At 43.0% G+C, this 19,399-nt stretch overlaps 1 protein-coding gene across 1 annotated transcript; it reads left to right on the top strand.

The window, feature by feature from the left end:
* The first annotated feature begins 9,574 nt into the window (after positions 1-9,574).
* On the top strand, positions 9,575-9,957 carry LOC138441754 (small integral membrane protein 8-like). Its single transcript, XM_069592831.1, has one exon. It carries the CDS (start codon positions 9,590-9,592, stop codon positions 9,881-9,883), a length of 294 nt encoding a protein of 97 aa, XP_069448932.1. The 5' UTR covers positions 9,575-9,589; the 3' UTR covers positions 9,884-9,957.
* The last annotated feature ends 9,442 nt before the right edge of the window (positions 9,958-19,399 follow it).

The raw sequence follows: 19,399 nt of genomic DNA, 5'->3' as shown, positions 1-19,399 counted from the left end.
GAAAGATCTGAGCTCAGTTTCTGGACCCATGGGGCTTCCCTGGTGGTCCAGAGGTTAAGACTCTGCTCTTCCACTGCAGAGGGTGTGGGTCTGATCCCTGCTTGGAGAACTAAGATCCAACATGGTGCATGGTGTGGCCAAAAAGTAGAAAACAAAGCAAAAAAAAAAAAAAGACCTCAATTTCTAGACCTCTGATGGCCTTCATCATGCCACATAACCTCCCTGAACCTGTGTCTTCAACTGCAAAATGAGGGTAGTGATTGTGGCAGGCAATGTTGGTGGCCTACCCAACAGCCATTCCTCTGTTTTTCTTGCTAACAGAATCCCAACTCTATTCTTGGTATGTGACCAGTCTCAAGAGGAGTCATGATTTAAAACTGCTGCTGCTGCTGCTAAGTTGCTTCAGTCGTGTCCAACTCTGTGCGACCCCATAGATGGCAGCTCACCAGGCTCCCCTGTCCCCAGGATTCTCCAGGCAAGAACACTGGAGTGGGTTGCCATTTCCTTCTCCAATGTATGAAAGTGAAAAGTGAAAGTGAAGTCGCTCAGTCGTGACTGACTCCTAGCAACCCCATGGACTGCAGCCTACTAGGCTCCTCCGTCCATGGGATTTTCCAGGCAAGAGTACTGGAGTGGGTTGCCATTGCCTTCTCCGGACTTAAAACTGGAGCCTTCCAATTCCTGTTGATCAGGAGTTGGGGATGAGCAGCTGGCTCAGTTCTGGCCCAGAGGATGCAGGTAGAAGATTGCTAGCTTTCTGGGAAGTATCCTTTTCCCTTCCCACAGCGAGGGCTGTCATGTGAGGCAGGTATGCTTTGTCAGCTGGAGCAACCACAGTGCAAACATCAGCTCCAAGCCTGCAAATGAAATCCCTGCTGAGGGAAGGCATGAATGGGAAGGAAAACCCATCTCTGAGGATATCATGGAGCTTCCAAACCAATTCTAGGTCTAATTTCCTAGACTGTTCAGTGAGTAAACAACAAATACCTTTCGGCCATTGTTAGTTGAGTTTTTCTCTTGATTGCAGCCAAATGTGTTGTAACCAATATAATGATGCTTCTGGATGAGGCAGTGTATGTAAGAGTGTCTATTCTTGTGCATGATGTAGGCACTCAAATGATGTTCACTTCCTCACCACCTTTGACCCTTCATCCTGCCCATCCTACTGAGAGAGTCAATTCCTAGGCAGATTGATAAGTCTGGGTGTCCCCAAGGAGAGAGGGGTCTGGGGTTCTCAAGGAGGAGATAGGGGTCTGGAATTCCCAAGGACAGGAAAGGACAAACTTTTTTCTTTTTCTTTTTATCTACATTCCTTAGTCTTAGTCACATAAAAATGTTTTTCTTCAAGCCTGGAACTGATGATTACACAGCAAACAACTCAGTTTGAACTCTGTACTAGGGATTATACAACAGCAATGTATCCTGCTTGAGGACAGTTTCTCCTTCCTGAAAACGTTCTGACTAATCCCGATATCTTAGAAAGTATATTATGGGAGTGGGTCTGGTGAAATTTTACAACCTTGAGACATTCTTTTGATTTATTGTAATAATTAATTTAAAAGTATATAACTCCCTTGCTAACACTCGCAACGGGGGGCATACTCCGTCTCCTTTCTGATGTCTATGTCAGAAGTTTTCTCTGTCCCTTTCCTACTCTAATAAAACTGTGCTATACAAAAGCTCTTGAGTGATCAAGCCAAGTCCCTGGTCCCGAAGCTAAATCTTCTTCGGAGATCACAAATCGGACCCTGTTCACCGTAAGCTATCACTACTGAACCCCAAGCCCCGGTGAATCCAGCAAAGTACTTTCTGTTCCAGCTTCCAGACTGACTGTGCTCCTGAAGACACACCACGAGGCAGACTGACATAGCCACTTACTCCTGGTGACCTGGGTGCTCACCTGGGCGGTCCATGCTTTCCAGTCACTTCCCTCCTCCACTCTCTGAAATGGCAGTTTCAAATCTTGATGTTCCTCCCTCTTTGCCCTTCACCTCCCCTCCCTTTCTTGGCTCACAGAAAGAAGAAACAACTCATCTCCTATCTCATAGAGAACGAAAGAGCCAGCAGAGGGCGGCTTGCCGATCTCCTCCACCAACCCCCGTGAGAACTTCCTCCTCTCTCAGGCCAGCCCCTCACATGTCACATGCTCTGGCCTACTGCAGGCTGTCTTTAGGTCTCCCCTGGCCTTTGTAGGTTCTTTAGAACATTCCACTACAGACTGTACCAAATATATTCAAATGTGTTTACTTCCCATATAACACACACACACATACATACCTGTTTGCTGTAAACCTTTAGAGTAATTTAAGAAAGTTTTTCTTTAAAAATTACTTAGCTACAAATAACTTGTCTAATTTGAGATTGACTCTGTGTGTGTGTGTATGTTTTGGAGCACTAAGATGCTCATCAGGCTTCCCTCGGTGGCTCAGGTGGTAAAGCATCTGCCTGCCAATGCAGAAGACACGGATTTGATCCCTGGGTAGGGAAGATCCCAGGAGAAGGGAATGGCAACCCACTCCAGTATTCTTGCCTGGAGAATCCCCATGGACAGAGGAGCCTGGTGGGCTACAATCTATGGGGTCACAAAAGAGTTGGACGCGACTTAGCAACTAAACAAAGATGGTCTTTGGGAGTATTTTTCAAGATGAGAAAAATCTAACTCCTGAATTGTTTCTAAATACAATGCCATCTTTATGGAAATTAAATACTATCAAAAGGAAATTGACATAATTCTCTGTTGTACATACATTTAATTAAACATATTTTGATTCTGCAGTTAAAAACATTTTTTTTTTGAGCCAATCCTTTAACTTTTGGTGCTCAAAGACTTTTTTTTTTGTGGGTCCCTGAAAAGCCTGCAGGCTCTAGGTAATGGATCAAATGCCAGGTGCCCCTTCCTGGGTCTCAACTCCTTACTTGCCTCCATCTTTCACACTTTCCTCTTTGCTGTTTCTTCCCAAATGCATTTAAATGTGTTCAAACTGCCAACAAGATAAACCCCAACCAAGCCTAATAAAACCTGGTCTAACAAAGTCATGCCTGGCAAATCCCAGGAGCCTGGTAGGTTGCAGTCCATGGGGTTGCTAGGAGTCGGACACAACTGAGCAACTTCACTTTCACTTTTCACTTTCATGCGTTGGAGAAGGAAATGGCAACCCACTCCAATGTTCTTGCCTGGAGAATCCCAGGGACGGGTGAGCCTGGTGGGCTGCCGTCTCTGGAGTCGCACAGAGTCGGACACGACTGAAGCAACTTGGCAGCAGCAGCAACAAAGGCACGCCAGGGCCCACTGCAACTAACCTTTCTAACTCTACCTTACCTCCCCACTCAAGCTGACTACAGAGTTGCTTACACTATATCCACTTCCAGATGGCCCCTCACCCCCATTGCTCTCAGGGTAAAGACCAAATCCATGCCTCGATCTATAAATCTTGAGCTGGTGGGGACTCTGCCAACCTCAAGGGCTCTGCTAATTGTTTTCCACCCTCCAGTTCTACCTCCTCTGGGTTGCTCAGACACGAGCTTTCTCCTGCTTTCAGAAGTCTTTGCCTTTGCTTTGGTTCCCCACGTGTAGCACCCTCTTCCACTCACTTCCTCACCTCTGTAGCTCATATTCCTCTGGGCACCCTCCCCTGGTGTTTCAAAGTCAGACCCCCTGTTGCTATTGCTTCATGATGTTTGACTCTTAATTATTTATAATCCTTCATTCATTGTTTCTTTCCTCATATTGACGATGTGCTGTGTGCTCAGTCATGTCCGATTCTTTGCGACCATATGGACTGCAGCCCACCAGGCTTTTCTGTCCACAGGATTCTTCAGGCAAGGATACTGGAGTGGGTTACCATGACCTCCTCCAGGGGATCTTCCCAACCCAGGGATTGAATGAAGGTCTTTCGCACTGCAGGCAGATTCTTTACTGTCTGAGCCACCAGGGAAGCCCAAGAATACTGGAGTGGGTAACCTATTCCTTCTCCAGGGGATCTTCCTGACCCAGGAATTGAATCGAGGTCTCTTGCATTGCAGGTGGCTTCTTTACCAGCTGAGCTACCAGGGAAGCCCATTAGTTTGGTAGGGCTGCCCTAATAAAGTATCACAGACTAGGTGGCTTCAACAACAGAAATTGCTTTTCTCACAGTTCTGGAGACTAGAAGTACAAGCTCAAGATGCTGGCAGGTGTGATTTCTTTTGCAGCCTCTCTCCTTGGCTTGCAGACTGCCCCATTTTCACTGTGACCTCACATGGCCTTTCCCCTGTGCTTTTGTAACCCTGGGGCCTCTTAAAAGGACACCAGCCTTATTTAAACCTAATCATCCCTTTACAGACCTTACCTATAAATACTGTTAGTTCTGAGGCACTGGGGTTTGGGCCTTCATCAGATGAATTTTGGGTGGACACAATTCAGCCTATAACAGCCAGGGACTGTATCTTTCTCCCCAGTGTATCCAGAGTACCATGCATAGCAGCTGACACAAAGTAAGACACAAGAACACATTTCTATCTATCCAACTGCCCAGGACTAGCTGTGTGACAGTTCCTGGGTTCCTTCTGTTCTCTTCACCTTAGCTGCATTATCTATGATATCAGGTCGCTGAAGGTGGTTTCGAAGCACAGTCTGACAGTTGACCAAACGTCCTTAATTTCTTCCGTGAAATCTTTCCCCACTTACCACTAGAGGGCAATGTTATTTCTTATTGCTTCTTCCTTGGGACAGTGCCTTCAACTGTCTTGCACAAGCGACCTCAGACTGAAGATGCTGAGGTTAAGGACAGCCAGCCTCCCAACTATCAGCTGGGCATTCAGCCCTGGGCTTGAATTTCAACTCTGCCACTTCCTGGCTGAGCTATCTTTTCCAAAGTCCCTTCGAGAGTGTTAGTTTCCTCCGCTGCTGAATGGGCAATGAAAATGGACAGTTCCTGGGCACTGCTAGGCGGCATGCCTCATCCATGATGTTATAGGGGGCAGGTTTCCATAAAGAGTTTCCAGGCTAGAGACCCTAGAAATGCGACTGCCCCACTTGCTGCCATCCAGACCAAGTTTCAGTCTGCTGATGGGCGGTGAAAATGCTGGCAAGTCTATCTAGGGTTGGACCTATCTGAGCGCTTGGACTGCCCAGAGAGGGCAGATGTCCAGAGGGAGGCAAGTGGGCAGAGTCTGGTCCCACCCTCTGCCCTTCTGTGAAGTAGAAATGCAGGACGATTGGGGGGCATCCTGGCTGGGTATAAGACAGATTCTGGTTAATTTCAATTTCTGGGGCTCCGAGTTTATTACAGTATGAAATGCCCAAGGAGGTGCAAAAGAAAGTTCTGAGTCGACAGTATTTAGAAAGTTAGTTTCTTGCTAAGTGTATGTTGTAAACATACATAAAAAGGCAACCAGATTCCCTGATGAGCCACACAGAGAGACCCTCGACTGCTCTCTGCCCCCAGATAAGAACCAGTAGTCAGACCTTGAAGACCAGCTTCCCAACAATGCTGCCACCCTTGGGGAAATGAAGTGGCCATGTCAGAATTAAAAAATAGGCTTGGCTGAGAACCACAACTGGAGTCAGGAAAAAGAGCAGAAAAGGCAGTGGAGGGGAACATCTGTTGCCACAAGAAATCCACCCCAGAACTGAGAAAAATGCCCTTGAGATCAAACAGCTCTGAAAGTACCCTTCTTGGGCCTCATGGAACAGCATTACGTAACAGGAAAGGAAGGAGGTGTTATGCCTGCTTAGGGACCAAGGGTGCAGAAAGTCATAATTTCACAGCCTTGTCTAGCTTCAGTAATTATGGCAAACAGATTCTTTACCATCGAGCCACCAGAGAAGCCCAATTTTAGGTATATGGAGAAGGAAATGGCAACCCACTCCAGTAATCTTGCTTGGAGAATCCCATGAACAGAGGAGCCTTGCAGGCTACAGTTCATGAGGTCGAAAAGAGTCAGACAAGACTTGGCGACTTAACCACCAGTGCTTTTTTTTAAGAAAAAAAAAGGGGGGGGATGTAATGTATTAGGAAAAATTCCATTAAAAATGGTTACATTTTTAAGTAAAATTTTTGTAGAAGGAAGTTTTTAATTGCTTTCAATCAACTGTTCCTCAAAACTGGCTTAGGTTGGATATTACATTACCCAGCATGCTGGAAGAATGGAGCCTTACTCTCCGTGACAAGCCTGACTGCCCCGGTAAGGGTACATGTTGACTGAATTTCCCAGGACACATTGCCTTATAATGTTCTGAAGTATTGCTGGGTCATTTTTAGGGTGCTGCTTCAGAGTAAAGGGAGTTTATTCAGGAAGACTGCCAAACAAAAATCCATTCTGAATACACCGGCCTGTTGGTAGTGGTGGTAGGTGGTTTAGTTGCTAAGTCGTGTCTGACTCTTGCCACCCCGTGGACTGTAGCCCGCCAGGCTCCTCTGTCCATGGGATTCTCCAGGCAAGAGTACTGGAGTGGGTTGCCATTTCCTTCTCCAGGGGATTTTCCTGACCCGGAAATCAAACCTGAGTCTCCTTTGCAAACATTCTTTATCAACTGAGCTACAAAGGGAAGCCCACTGTCCTGTTAGCGCTGTTGTTTTTCTTTGAGGAGTCATGGAGAAGTATGACAGAAGCGGCTGGCTTATCTGCAACCACGCAGACCTGTGCGACTGCCTGGGCTGCTTCTACCCCTGCCCCAAGCGTAACTCCAACAAGCGTGGCCTGAGTGCCGCTCCAGCAATGCCACCGTCACTGAGTCTGGGGAGGTCATCGGCGTGCTGCCGTTCAGTGTCCCCTACTAGCAGCTGCCCCTGGGGCTGATCGGTTTTTTCTGTTTTGCATTTAAGCCAGCCTCTTTCTCCTGGGTGAATTTTAGGGCTGAGAGAAAACGCTTTTAAAAACATGCTTAACTTGAAAGGTTTGACGACTATCTTCAAGATGAGTTATAAACTTTTAACTGTTGGCCATCACATAGTTCTGAGACGACAATAGGTTTTAAAAAATGAGCTAGGGGAGTAAAGTCTGAAGTAGTAGCTGTTCGCACCATCACTCCTCTGAGTAACATGTGAAATTTGTGCTTCCAACCTTGTTACTGTAGTTGCTAGTGGGCTAGAGATTGCCGGGATCAAGATTACTCGGAGAAATATCAATACCTTCAGATACACAGATGACACTACCCTTATGGCAGAAAGCAAAGAACTAAAGAGCCTCTCGATAAAAGTGAAAGTGCAGAGTGAAAAAGTTGGCTTAAATCTCAACATTCAGAAAACCAAGATCATGGTATTCAGTCCCATTAATTCATGGCAAATAGATGGAGAAACAAGGGAAATGGTGGCAGACCTTAATTTCTGGCCTCTAAAATCACTGCAGATGGTGACTGCAGCCATGAAATGAAAAGATGCTTGCTCCTCGAAAGAAAAGTTATGACTAACCCAGACAGCGTATTAAAAAGCAGAGACATTATTTGCCAACAAAGGTCCGTCTAGTCAAAGCTAGAAATCCATCCACATGTATGGATGTGACAGTTGGACTATAAAGAAAGCTGAGCACCAAAGAATTGTTGCTTTTGAACTGTGTTGTTGGAAAAGACCCTTGAGAGTCCTTTGAACTTCAGTGAGGTCAAACCAGTCAATCCTAAAGGAAATCAGTCCTGAATATTCGCTGGAAGAACTGATGCTGAAGCTGAAACTTCAATACTTTGGCAAACTGACTCGTTTGAAAACACCCTGACGCTGGGAAAGATTGAAGGCAGGAGGAGAAGGGGACAACAGAGGATGAGATGGTTGGATGGCATCACTGACTTGATGTGTATGACTTTGACAAGCTCCAGGAGTTGGTGATGGACAGGGAAGACTAGGTTGTTGCAGTCCGTGGGGTAGCAAAGATTCAGACATGACTGAGCAACTGAACTGAACTAGAGATTATGGTTTTCAAGAATGAATGCTGCTAGCAGGATATGGTTACTTCTAATCTTATAACTACCTCTACATTCTGGTCATAATTTGAGTACTCATAGCAGTAGATGTGATAGTTATTCACTCTAATTATCATTAGAAAATACAATCTCATTATTTATTGTGAGAAAATATTTGTGCTGATACTAATTTGCTTTAGAGTAGGTAGAGTTACAGGAAAACCCAGATATTTACTGGGATGTCTCATGGTACTTCATGCCTCGTAACATTAATACCATAAAAGGATATTTGCAACCATGACCTAACAAGAACAAGGTAACTCAAATTTACCATGGATGCATCCTAAGTCACTCAGTTGTGTCCAACTCTTTGCATCTCTATAGATTGTAGCCCACCAGGCTCCACATCCATGGGATTTTCCAGGCAAGAATACTGGAATGGGTTGCCATTTCCTTCTCCAGGGGATCTTCCCAACCCAGGATCAAACCCCCATTTCTTATGTCTCCTGCCTTGGCAGGCAGTTTCTTTTACCACTACACCACCTGGGCATTGTTAGCTATAATGTAAGAAAATAGTAAAAATAACATTTCAAAGAAAATTAAGACAACTCAGTGGGATGCATATCATTTAATGCTTTTCTCCCCAACTTTACCATTTGTGGATTGTTTTCCAAATTTATAGAAACAATGAATCTAAACATATTTAATAAAAGAATGACATGAAAGCAAAAAAAAAAACCACAAAAAAAAACATACTTAAGGCTTGTGTTCTCCAAAGCCATAGACCCACACAGAAGGCGCCAGTCTTCTCTAACCTTCCTGTTGTGATGTCTGAAATTCCTCCCCCTGGTAAGCCCATGGATGGATCTCAGTACCAGCACCTCCATCAATACCCTGCTCTCAGATTAAATATCTCTTTCCTCTTTGCTGGTACCTTAGGAGATGGAGTTCTAGGATTTTCAGAGTTCTGTAGCTGGGAGCTTGTCCTGACATAGAAGAACATAGATTCAGACATTTCTAATAGCTAGTTACCCTTAGAATCTCACATATCACCAGTTTTAAATCAGACTTGCTATTTGGATTGATCTGACACTGTATACCCATAGTCTCATTTATTATCATTATTATTTTAATATTTTTTAAATGAAATTTGGTAATACTTGGCAACATTTTTATTAAAAATTTGTATTTTACTTGTAACATGGAAACATTAGGACTTGAATATCCTAAAGGTCATTGATTTACATTGTTTTTCATTTCAGGATCACTATTTCAGAATTGTTTTTTTTCCAAAAGGAGGAAACTTAAATTATTCGGTGGAAGCATGTTGTTGTGTGTTGACTGATTGTGTTAATACCCAACTGAGTAGATACATGGTGTGATTTTTTTTTTTCAATTCTGATTCATTGTTGGAGCTTTATAGAAACTTGTACTCAGCTTACTTTGGATTTGTTTTTATGAGTCCTGTTTAACTCAGTGGTTCTCGTCCTTCAGTGTACATCAGAATCACCTGGGAGACTGGTAACATGTTAGATTTTTCTGCCTCACCCCCAGAGTTTCTCATTTGTTAGGTCTGGGGTAGAGCTCAATAATTTGCATTCCGGAGACGGAGTGCGGCGGGCGGGCAGACGAGGAGACCCCGCGACGACGCTTATTTCAAAATGAATATCTAAGGACTAAGTTTTTCACCAAAGTATTAAATCATCGTTAGTCAAGATGTCTTCAGCGCCTGAGCCTCCAGCCTTTAAAAAGGAGCCGCCCAAGGAGAAAGACCTGGGAAACGTAGGGCTCAGAGGGGTCCGCAGCACAACCTTATTTCGAGCTGTGAATCCAGCGCTCTTCATTAAACCTAACAAACCTGTAATGGCTTTCGGATTAAAAACCCTTTCGCTTTGCGTGGCTTATATCGGTTACCTACATGCGACGCGGGAGAATGAGAAGGACCTCTATGAAGCTATTGATAGTGAGGGACACAGTTACATGAGGAGGAAAACGTCTAAATGGGATTAACTGAGCTGGTTGCTGCAGATGAAGGTCTACGGGGGCTCTGAAATCTTCAGCTGAAGATTAGGACCACACAGTGTCTTGTTTGTTGTTCCAGAAGATGCTGCTGAGGAAGAAGGATGGCGATTGCAGCCAGACCCCTTAAGAGAATGTTGTCCTTTCAAAATGGCAGCCGTTATCGCATTCTTTTTTCCATAGAAAGAGCTGTTCAGTATTTTAATTTTATTAAATCCTCTTTTAAAAAGTGCCATGAGAATGGAAGTCATTTTTGTAAATTATAAAGTTCTGTCCAATAAAAGTACTGCTGCTCTTAAAAAAAAAAAAAAAAAGAATTTGCATTGCCCAGGTGAGGTTGATGCTGCTGTGTGGAGACTGGAAACATATAGTTTCCAGAGTTTATTTTTCCTGTTTAATCAGTTTCAAAAGTACTTATTACCGTACAACCCACATGCCAGGGAAGGTTCGTGGTAATTCTGGACTTGTTACTTAACAGAATGTTTTGGGACTAAAGTAACAAAAATCCTGCAAGTTATGCTGTGATGCCAATATCCCTATGTGTGTAGCAGGGGAACCGACTCTGTTTTTCACAGAATTTACTGGGTTTTCTAGACTCAACTTTGTGCTCTGTGCTCCCAGTTCACTAACTTTAACCTTCACAGTCCTGGGAGGAAGAAATCAAATCACCTTAGTCAGGTCCCTTGAAATGCCCATCAGGAACATACAGCCCTGAGACCAGTCCAACAAAATTGGGGCTTTTTTTGGTTTATATTATGTTTGTTTTGAGAATAATTATTATTTTGTAAATGACTGACCAAGTGAATTGTTTCCTTACTTATTTATTTTAGAATCATGCAATTTTAAAGTCGAAAAGGAAACTTACAGGTTGTCTAACTAGGGATTTATCAACAGGTAATAACCAAGAGGCTGTTCTATACCAGGCACGAGGAGGGAGCTGTGAGTAGAACTCAGCTGGTCCTGTCCTCAGAGTCTATAGACTGAAAACAGTCTTCCTTCTGTTTTTTTTTTTAGCACTTGAGGAAATTTAGACTCAGATTAAAATGACTCAGTTAAGGACTAACAGAAGCCCTGGCAATCTTAGCGTTTTGAACCCTAAGACTAGGTCAGTTGTTGTCATGACACCACATAGGTCCCTAATTGACCTGATTGTAAAGCTCATCCAGGTGCTTCTAATAATGTGCATTCCTGAGCCCCACCCTGTACTTTAGGAATCAGAATCTCTAGGGAGGAGGCCCGGGAATCCATACTTTAAAACCAGCACCCCCAAGTAGGTCTCATGATCAGGTAAGTTTGAGAAAACTGCCTTATTATATATATTTTTTTAATTTAAAAAATATTTTTATTAACATTCATGTATTTGGTCACTTCAAATCTAGAACACTTAGAATCAGCATGAACATGGTAAACTACTTTTCAGTGATAGACTTTTGAAATGGGGGAATAGACACTGAACTGGTTCATATTAACCTCACCGTTCAATCTGTATCTGTATCTTGTCCAGTGAAAACTCATTTTCATATTAAAAATAAGCAGGCAAAGGAACATTAAACTGCCTTTCCTTTTTGTCTCCTCTTGTTCTACTGTCTTAAACATTAGATGAGAGGATTTGGTTTAAAACATGTATTGGCAAGTTACATCGGTAAGTTTTCCAAGTAAAGCAAAAAAAAATAAACGCACATATTTATTAAGCAGACATCTCATACTACTGTTAAGGAAGCCTAGTAAAACCTTTGGTGAAGTCCTTTTTGTGTGTGAATCAGTTTATTTCATCTTGATCTAATGCTAATTCAATGCATTTTTTAAAAAGCCTCTTGCACTAAATGATTATTGCAAAAACAAATTGATGTGAATTGTCAGAAACTTATTTTGTAAGTGTCTAGTTCTATCCGAGAGTGAACAAAGCTTTTTAGTTATTTGAACTGAATTCAGATTAAAGGAATAGAGCTGTACCATTTGATTACATTAAGGAAATTGTTGTGTCAGTGTAATAGGATTTTTTCTCTTTCTGCTTGGTGATCTTTCAGTGTTGACTGTGTGTCTTCATGAATATGTATAGAAATTGTAAGGAAAGTGGTTTCACATGTTGATTAAAATATCAACCAAGGGATTTAAAGTCACTGAGTACTCCTTTACACAAGGATTTATTCCAATGCAAATAGAATGTCATATCTCATTGATTTGCAGAATAGTTTATCTGTATCTTATGATGTACTCTGCATAGAAGTTAAATAAGCAGGGTGACAATATACAGCCTCGATGTACTCCTTTTCCTATTTGGAACCAGTCTGTTGTTCCATGTCCAGCTCTAACTGTTGCTTCCTGACCTGCATATAGGTTTCTCAAGAGGCAGGTCAGGTGGTCTGGTATTCCCATCTCTTTCAGAATTTTCCATGGTTTGCTGGAAGAAGCACAAGCTGGAATCAAGATTGCCGGGAGAAATATCAATAACCTCAGATATGCAGATGACACCACCCTTATGGCAGAAAGTGAAGAGGAACTAAAAAGCCTCTTGCCTCTTGATGAAAGTGAAAGAGGAGAGTGAAATAGTTAGCTTAAAGCTCAACATTCAGAAAACAAAAATCATGACATCTGGTCCCATCACTTCATGAGAAATAGATGGGAAAACAGTGGAAACTGTTTCTGCTGACTGACTTTATTTTTGGGGGCTCCAAAATCACTGCAGATGGTGATTGCAGCCATGAAATTAAAAGACGCTTACTCCTTGGAAGGAAAGTTATGATCATCCTGGATAGCATATTGAAAAGCAGAGACATTACTTTGCCAACAAAGGTCCGTCTAGTCAAGGCTATGGTTTTTCCAGTGGTCATGTATGGATGTGAAAGTTGGACTGTGAAGAAAGCTGAGTACCGAAGAATTGATGCTTTTGAACTGTGGTGTTGGAGAAGACTCCTGAGTGTCCCTTGGACTGCAAGGAGATCCAACCAGTCCATTCTAAAGGAGATCAGTCCTGGGTGTTCTTTGGAAGGAATGATGCTAAAGCTGAAACTCCAGTACTTTGGTCACCTCGTGGGAAGAGTTGACTCATTGGAAAAGACTCTGATGCTGGGAGGGATTGGGGGCAGGAGAAGAAGGGGACAACAGAGGATGAGATGGCTGGATGGCATCACTGACTTGATGGACGTGAGTTTGAGTGAACTCCGGGAGTTGGTGATGGACAGGGAGGCCTGGCGTGCTGTGATTCATGGAGTCGCAAAGAGTCGGACACGACTGAGCGACTGAGCTGAACTGAACTGATCGGTATCTAATTTGTAAGAGAATCCATACAGCATCTGAGACAATCCATTCACACCCACCCCCACCCACAACCCCAAAATCCAGTATCCTGGATCTCTTACAGGTATGAACCTTGGGATGTGAATTCATAGAAAAATCATGTAAGCTCTCCTTTATGTATTTATTTGCTTGTCCTAGAAAATGAACAATGACAACTTGGACATTTTGTGGCTATCATGGATTGTAGTTCTATTATGCATTAGAAATGTAAACACTTATGTGGGCAGGACTGCACTGTTTGGCCATGCAAACAATTGGCTGCTTTGTCCAGGGGTACCTTTCATGTGGACAACACTGCCACCACTCCCCTGGGAGCACAGCAAAGCGGCTCTTCTATCATAGCAGGTGCCCTTGATGTGTGACTTTCTTGATTGTCTAGTATTTATGGACATTTGGTATGTTCTCAGTATTGAGTGCTTTCCATTAGCATATATCCTATATAAAATAGGATTCCCTAGCAACCCACTCCAGTGTTCTTGCCTGGAGAATCCCAGGGATGGGAGAGCCTGTTGGGCTGCCATCTATGGGGTGGCACAGAGTCGGACACGACTGAAGCGGCTTAGCAGCAGCAGCAGCAGCAGTGGCTCAGATGGTAAGGAGTCTGCCTGCAATGTGGGAGACCTGAGCTTGGTTCCCGGGTCAGGAAGATCCACTGGAGGAGGAAATGGCAATCCACTCCAGTATTCTTGCCTGGAGAATTCCGTGGACAGAGGAGCCTGGCGGGCTACAGTCCATGGGGTCGCAAAGAGCTGGACGCAAATGAGCGACTTCACTTTCACTTTTCACTTTGTATAAAATAATTAAAAACATCTCTACATCTTCCTTTTCCCCCTCTACTGTTTCTTTTTCCTTCCTTCTCTGTGGTGTCTCTAATGACATACTACAATTTCCAGGTTAGTTTGAACAGTACTCTAAATATATTATGTTGCCAAACCAGTTTTCATACTTTCTTTTTCATAATCTATGCTTTAATCTTAGATATGCGAAATTCTTTTTCATATTCACAGATTTTCTAAAATTTTGCTTTTTCCATAATAATTTTTTTTCACTCTGTGGAAGGAATATGACTGTTTCATCATCACTGTTCATGTCTAACAAGTAGTTTATTTTGTGTTCATAGTTAGTTTTGGCAACATTTCCCTCCTCACTCTCTATGGTTCTTTTAAAATTGGCCAATGCTTAAACCAGTTATAGCAAATTCAAAGAGATCAGGGACTGATTTTCATTGGTTTTCCTTTGATAGTGAATTCAATAGCCCTGAGTGCTTAATAAATATGCTACTTAGTGACCATTCATTTGTTCGTTCACCAAGTACCTATCTGCCAGTTACTTTACTAGGTGCTAAGGATAAAATTAGTAAGAAAAAATGTCTCAAACCTGGCATATATGAAGCAGAAAGAAAACCCAGGCTACTTAAACTGTGTCATTTCTCGGATCCAAGGTCCCTATTCAGTCTGCCTACCTCTCTCAATTGTTCAGAGTCATCCGTTGTTTTATTTATCATGTCCATTCTTTTAACCTATACTTACTGAGAGAAACAGAAAAAAGCCCTTCTACTCATCTCTCTGGAAGTGGAAGTCCCTTGTGGTCTTCGATATGGAGGTAATGCTCATCTCACAAAAGGAATTGTGGATTCCTATCCATTTTTTCTTCTCTAGAAGGCTTTGTTTCAGATGACTGTGGTTTCCTTAAATATTTGCTGGAACTTACCAGTGAAGCCATTGGATCTGAGGTTGGCTGGTTGGTTGGTTTTTATAAGAAGGTATTTAATAATATATGCATTTATAAAAAGTTATATTCTATTTTATTCTATCTTAATGCCAATTTTGGAGAGTTTTATTTTTCTAGGATTTATCCATTTAATCCACATTTTCAAATTTGTGAACATAAGTTAGTTCAAAATAAACTCTAATTATCATTTTCAGTATAAAATTTTCCCCAGATTTTAGTTATAAACTGTTCAAAGGATAGTAGAAACCAATATCCTTTCAATAAACTCCTTTCCCCTCTAAGTTAGCCAAAGTTGGATTTTCTTGCTTATAAACAAACTATCCTAACTAACACACATACTATGCAGAAAATGGAAAGATATCTGTTTAATGGCAGCAATTTTTTAAAAACTAAACTTCCGCTAGAAATGTTTCGCCTCTCTTTCCCAAGTTATACTTGAAGCCTGAATTAAGAGGTCTGAGTCAGACCTGTTTCTTGTCAACATACCTCTAACCAGTATGCTCCCTGTAGTAGTGGCTGAGAAAGTGTTGATACAACTCACAGAATGTTTACCTAGCTTTGGGGAGTTACTACAGCCCAGCCCCAGAGTGAGGAGAGAAAAAGAGACAGGGAGGGAGGCAGGGAGGAATGCTGCTTTTTTGATCTACTTGAGATTCAGAATTCTCTTCTAGTTTGAATTTTTTTCTAATGTATTTGGCATCAGAGTAGCATTAAATTGCATGATTTCTACAATTTTTGCATATATTCTTGGAAGATGAGGTTCATTTGCATTTTGCAGTTTTTAATAATTCACTTTCCTAAAAAGCTTTGTAGAAAAAGTTGTGTGCTTGGTTTTGGCTCCCTCTGGTGGCCAGCCATATGTACTTTAAGTTTTATGCAGAGAACAAAACTGAGACACCACTATTGAAACAGATTTGGGGTTCCCCCTCCCCGCAAATTTATTGCAAATTCTCAATTTAATGTTCCCAAGTTTATGACAGTCTTTCAGTTTGGTAAACACATTTTTAGTCTGGCGTTTTCTTTTGCTTCAAAGTTATAACTGAAAACAAAGGCTGTGTTGTGCTAAGTCGCTTCAGTCGTGTCTGACTCTTTGCAACCCCTTGGACTCTAGCCTGGCAGGCTCCTCTGTCCATGGGATTCTCCAAGCAAGAATACTTGAGTGGATTGCCATGCCCTCCCTCCAGGGGATCTCCCTGACCCAGGGACTGAACCCACATCTCTTGCATTGGCAAGTGTGTTCTTTATCACGAGCGCCATCAGGGTAACCTGAAAACAAAGGCTACATTTAGCAAAAATGTCAAGTTTAGAAAATATTTCAAATAAAATGTGTGATTCCGTCTATGTCTCTTTCTCAAGCTGTCTGTGGTGAGGGTACCAGTTATGCAGACTGATGCTGTTACCTGTTCCCATGGCAATGCCTCCTTTGACCCAAGAAGCTCCTCAGTCATTCACACGGCAACCATTTAAGCTTTAGCCATCTAAACTCACCACCTCTTCATCATCTGAGCAATGTTTCATCTTTCTTAGAAAGGATAGAGGTCTCCCAACACAGATACCTTTGACATCCTGATTCTCTCCCCTGCCTCAAATCTTCCTAAAAATCTCTATTTTCTTCTTGCCCCCACTTCTCTATGTTCTCTCCTGCCTAAGTCCAGTCAGTTGGAATGACCTCTGGATCCAGTTTCCCTGATTCATCTGGAGCCCCACTGTATTAATCTCTGTGATTTCTCTTTCTTTTCTGTATCTCTTAGTCTTTGTTGGCTTTTCATGATCAGCATTTAGACATGCGCACGTCAGCTATGGTTTTCAGCTGCAAACAGTTCTGGCTAATTTAGGCCAGGAAAGGGCCCACCACGTGTGAGGTAATGAGCTGAACAAGAGCCTACCTTGGAAAAAGCAGGTGCTGTGTGGAGTTGGGGAGCAGTGCACAGAGCACAGTGTCCTCAGGACAAACTGTTCAGAGCTCACGGAGCTGGAAGAGAGAGCTAAGTTGTCAGGAGTCAGAGCAGCTGATTAAGGAGCCAAAAAGGGAAGAGTTAAGTCATTATCACTTACTGCGATGGTAGAATGGTGGTGCTGGTGCTTTAGTCGCTAAGTTGTGTCCGACTCTTGCAACCCCATGGACTGTAGCCTGCCAGGCTACTCTGTCCATGGGATTTTCCAGGCAAGAATACTGGAGTAGGTTGCCATTTCCTTCTCCAGTGGATCTTCCTGACCCAGGAATCAAACTCAGGTCTCCTGCATTGCAGGCAGATTCTTTGCCAACTGAGCTACAAGGGAATATGCAAGGGGTATGTTCCCTTGTATGGTCATATGCAAGGGGCTAAAACCAAACAAAGCACCAGCCCCCTGCCACCCCGTTCTCTTTTCCCTACCGAGGAGGATTAGGTAGATCTGGGCAGTCTTGGGGGGCATCTTACTGTCCACAAATCCTGAACAAGAGGCTCCTACAGCTTTATGGACCCTGGGTTGGCTAGGGGATAGTGGGTGAGGCTTAGGAGTGGACGAATACTGGGTATGGAGCCAGAGTGGGGAAATCTATCTTCAGGAATCCCTCCTCCTCCCAGTAATGTGAGTTTGGCGGAGGTCTGCTCAAGGCCTCAGATAAAGAGACTAAGGATTGAAGGCCCTGGGGCTAGGAATGCAAATGTGCAAAGCACAGGGTCTGAGAGGCCCTGACTCCAAAACCCAGTTCTTCAAGCCAGGCTTCAACAGTATGTGAACCATGAACTTCCAGATGTTCAAGTTGAATTTAGAAAAGGCAGAGGAACCAGAGATCAAATTGCCAGCATCCATTGGATCATTGAAAAAGCAAGACAGTTCCAGAAAAACATCTACTTCTGCTTTATTGACTATTCCAAAGCCTTTGACTGTGTGGATCACAACAAACAATGGAGAATTCTTAAAGAGATGGGAACACCAGACCACTTGACTTGCCTCCTGAGAAATCTGTATGCAGGTCAAGAAACAACAGTTAGAACTGGACATGGAACAACAGACTGGTTCCACATCAGGAAAGGAGCATGTCAAGGCTGCATATAGTCACCCTGCTTATTTAATTTATATGCAGAGTACATCATGTGAAATGCCAGGCTGGATGAAGCACAAGCTGGAATCAAGATTTCTGGGAGAAATATCAATAATCTTAGATATGCAGATGATACCACTCTTACCACAGAAACTGAAGAACTCAACAGTCTCTTGATGAAAGTGAAAGAGAATAGTGGAAAAAGTTGGCTTAAAACTCAACATTCAGAAAACTAAGATCATGGCATCCGGTCCCATCGTTTCATGGCAAATAGATGGGGAAATAATGGACACAGTGAGACACTTTATTTCTTGGGCTCCAAAATCACTGCAGATGGTGACTGCAGCCATGAAATTAAAAGACGCTTGTGTCTTGGAAGAAAAGACAACCTAGACCAACCTATGACCAACCTAGACAGCATATTCAAAAGCAGAGATATCACTTTGCCAACAAAGGTCCATCTAGTCAAGGCTATCGTTTTCCAGTAGTCATGTATGGATGTGAGAGTTGGACTATAAAGAAAGCTGAGCACTGAAGAACTAATGCCTTTGAACTTTGGTGTTGGAGAAGACTCTTGAGAGTCCCTTGGACTGCAAGATCAAAGTAGTCCACCCTAAAGAAAATCAGTCCTGAATATTCATTGGAAGAACTGATGCTGAAGCTGAAATCCCAGTACTTTGGCCACCTGATATGAAGAACTGACTCATTGGAAAAGACCCTGATGCTGGGAAAGACTGTAGGCAGGAGGAGAAGGGAACCACAGAGGATGAGATGGTTGGATGGCATCACCGACTCAATGGACATGAATTTGAGTAAGCTTGGGGAGTTAGTGATGGACAGGGAAGCCTGGCATGCTGCAGTCCATGGGGTCACAAAGAGTTGGACATGACTGAGCGACTGAACTGAACTGAACTGACCGTGTACCCAGTCCAGGAGGGCAGGGAGGGTGGCCTTCCCCATGAGGCACCCAAGGAGAGCTCTTGTAATTACTCATGGTCAGGCCTGAAAAGTCACGTGTAGGTTTTTTTTTTTTTTTCCCAAACAGGAGCTGGACTCCTCATCATTGTGGGGGAGAATCAACTCTAAGCATTTGTGTTTTTTTTGGTCCTGGTGTCAGTTAGTCCCTGAGGTCAGAACCTACCCAGTATAGCAGTCCTATCAAACAGCATAGAGTGGGAGAAGGGGATTAGCTCAGATAAAATCAGGGGCTGTTGCAAGAAAAGGTGAAAGAAAAGCGAGGCAAGTTACCTCAGTGTCATCACACTACCCATCTTCAAGTCTCTCCCTTCTTAGAAAAACCAAAGCAAAACCTGTTATAGAAAAGTCTCTGATCCTGTCTATTGACCCCTCCCCTTTTCCCCAAAACTGAGCTTCTAGAAATAATATTCAACACTCACGGTGTCCATTTCCCAGTCACTTATTTACTCATTTCTCAACTCACTGCTATCTGA

The sequence above is a fragment of the Ovis canadensis genome, chromosome 5 (genome assembly GCF_042477335.2).
Source record: "Ovis canadensis isolate MfBH-ARS-UI-01 breed Bighorn chromosome 5, ARS-UI_OviCan_v2, whole genome shotgun sequence".
Taxonomy (NCBI): Eukaryota; Metazoa; Chordata; class Mammalia; order Artiodactyla; family Bovidae; genus Ovis; species Ovis canadensis.
This window is presented reverse-complemented; position numbering and strand designations above follow the sequence as displayed.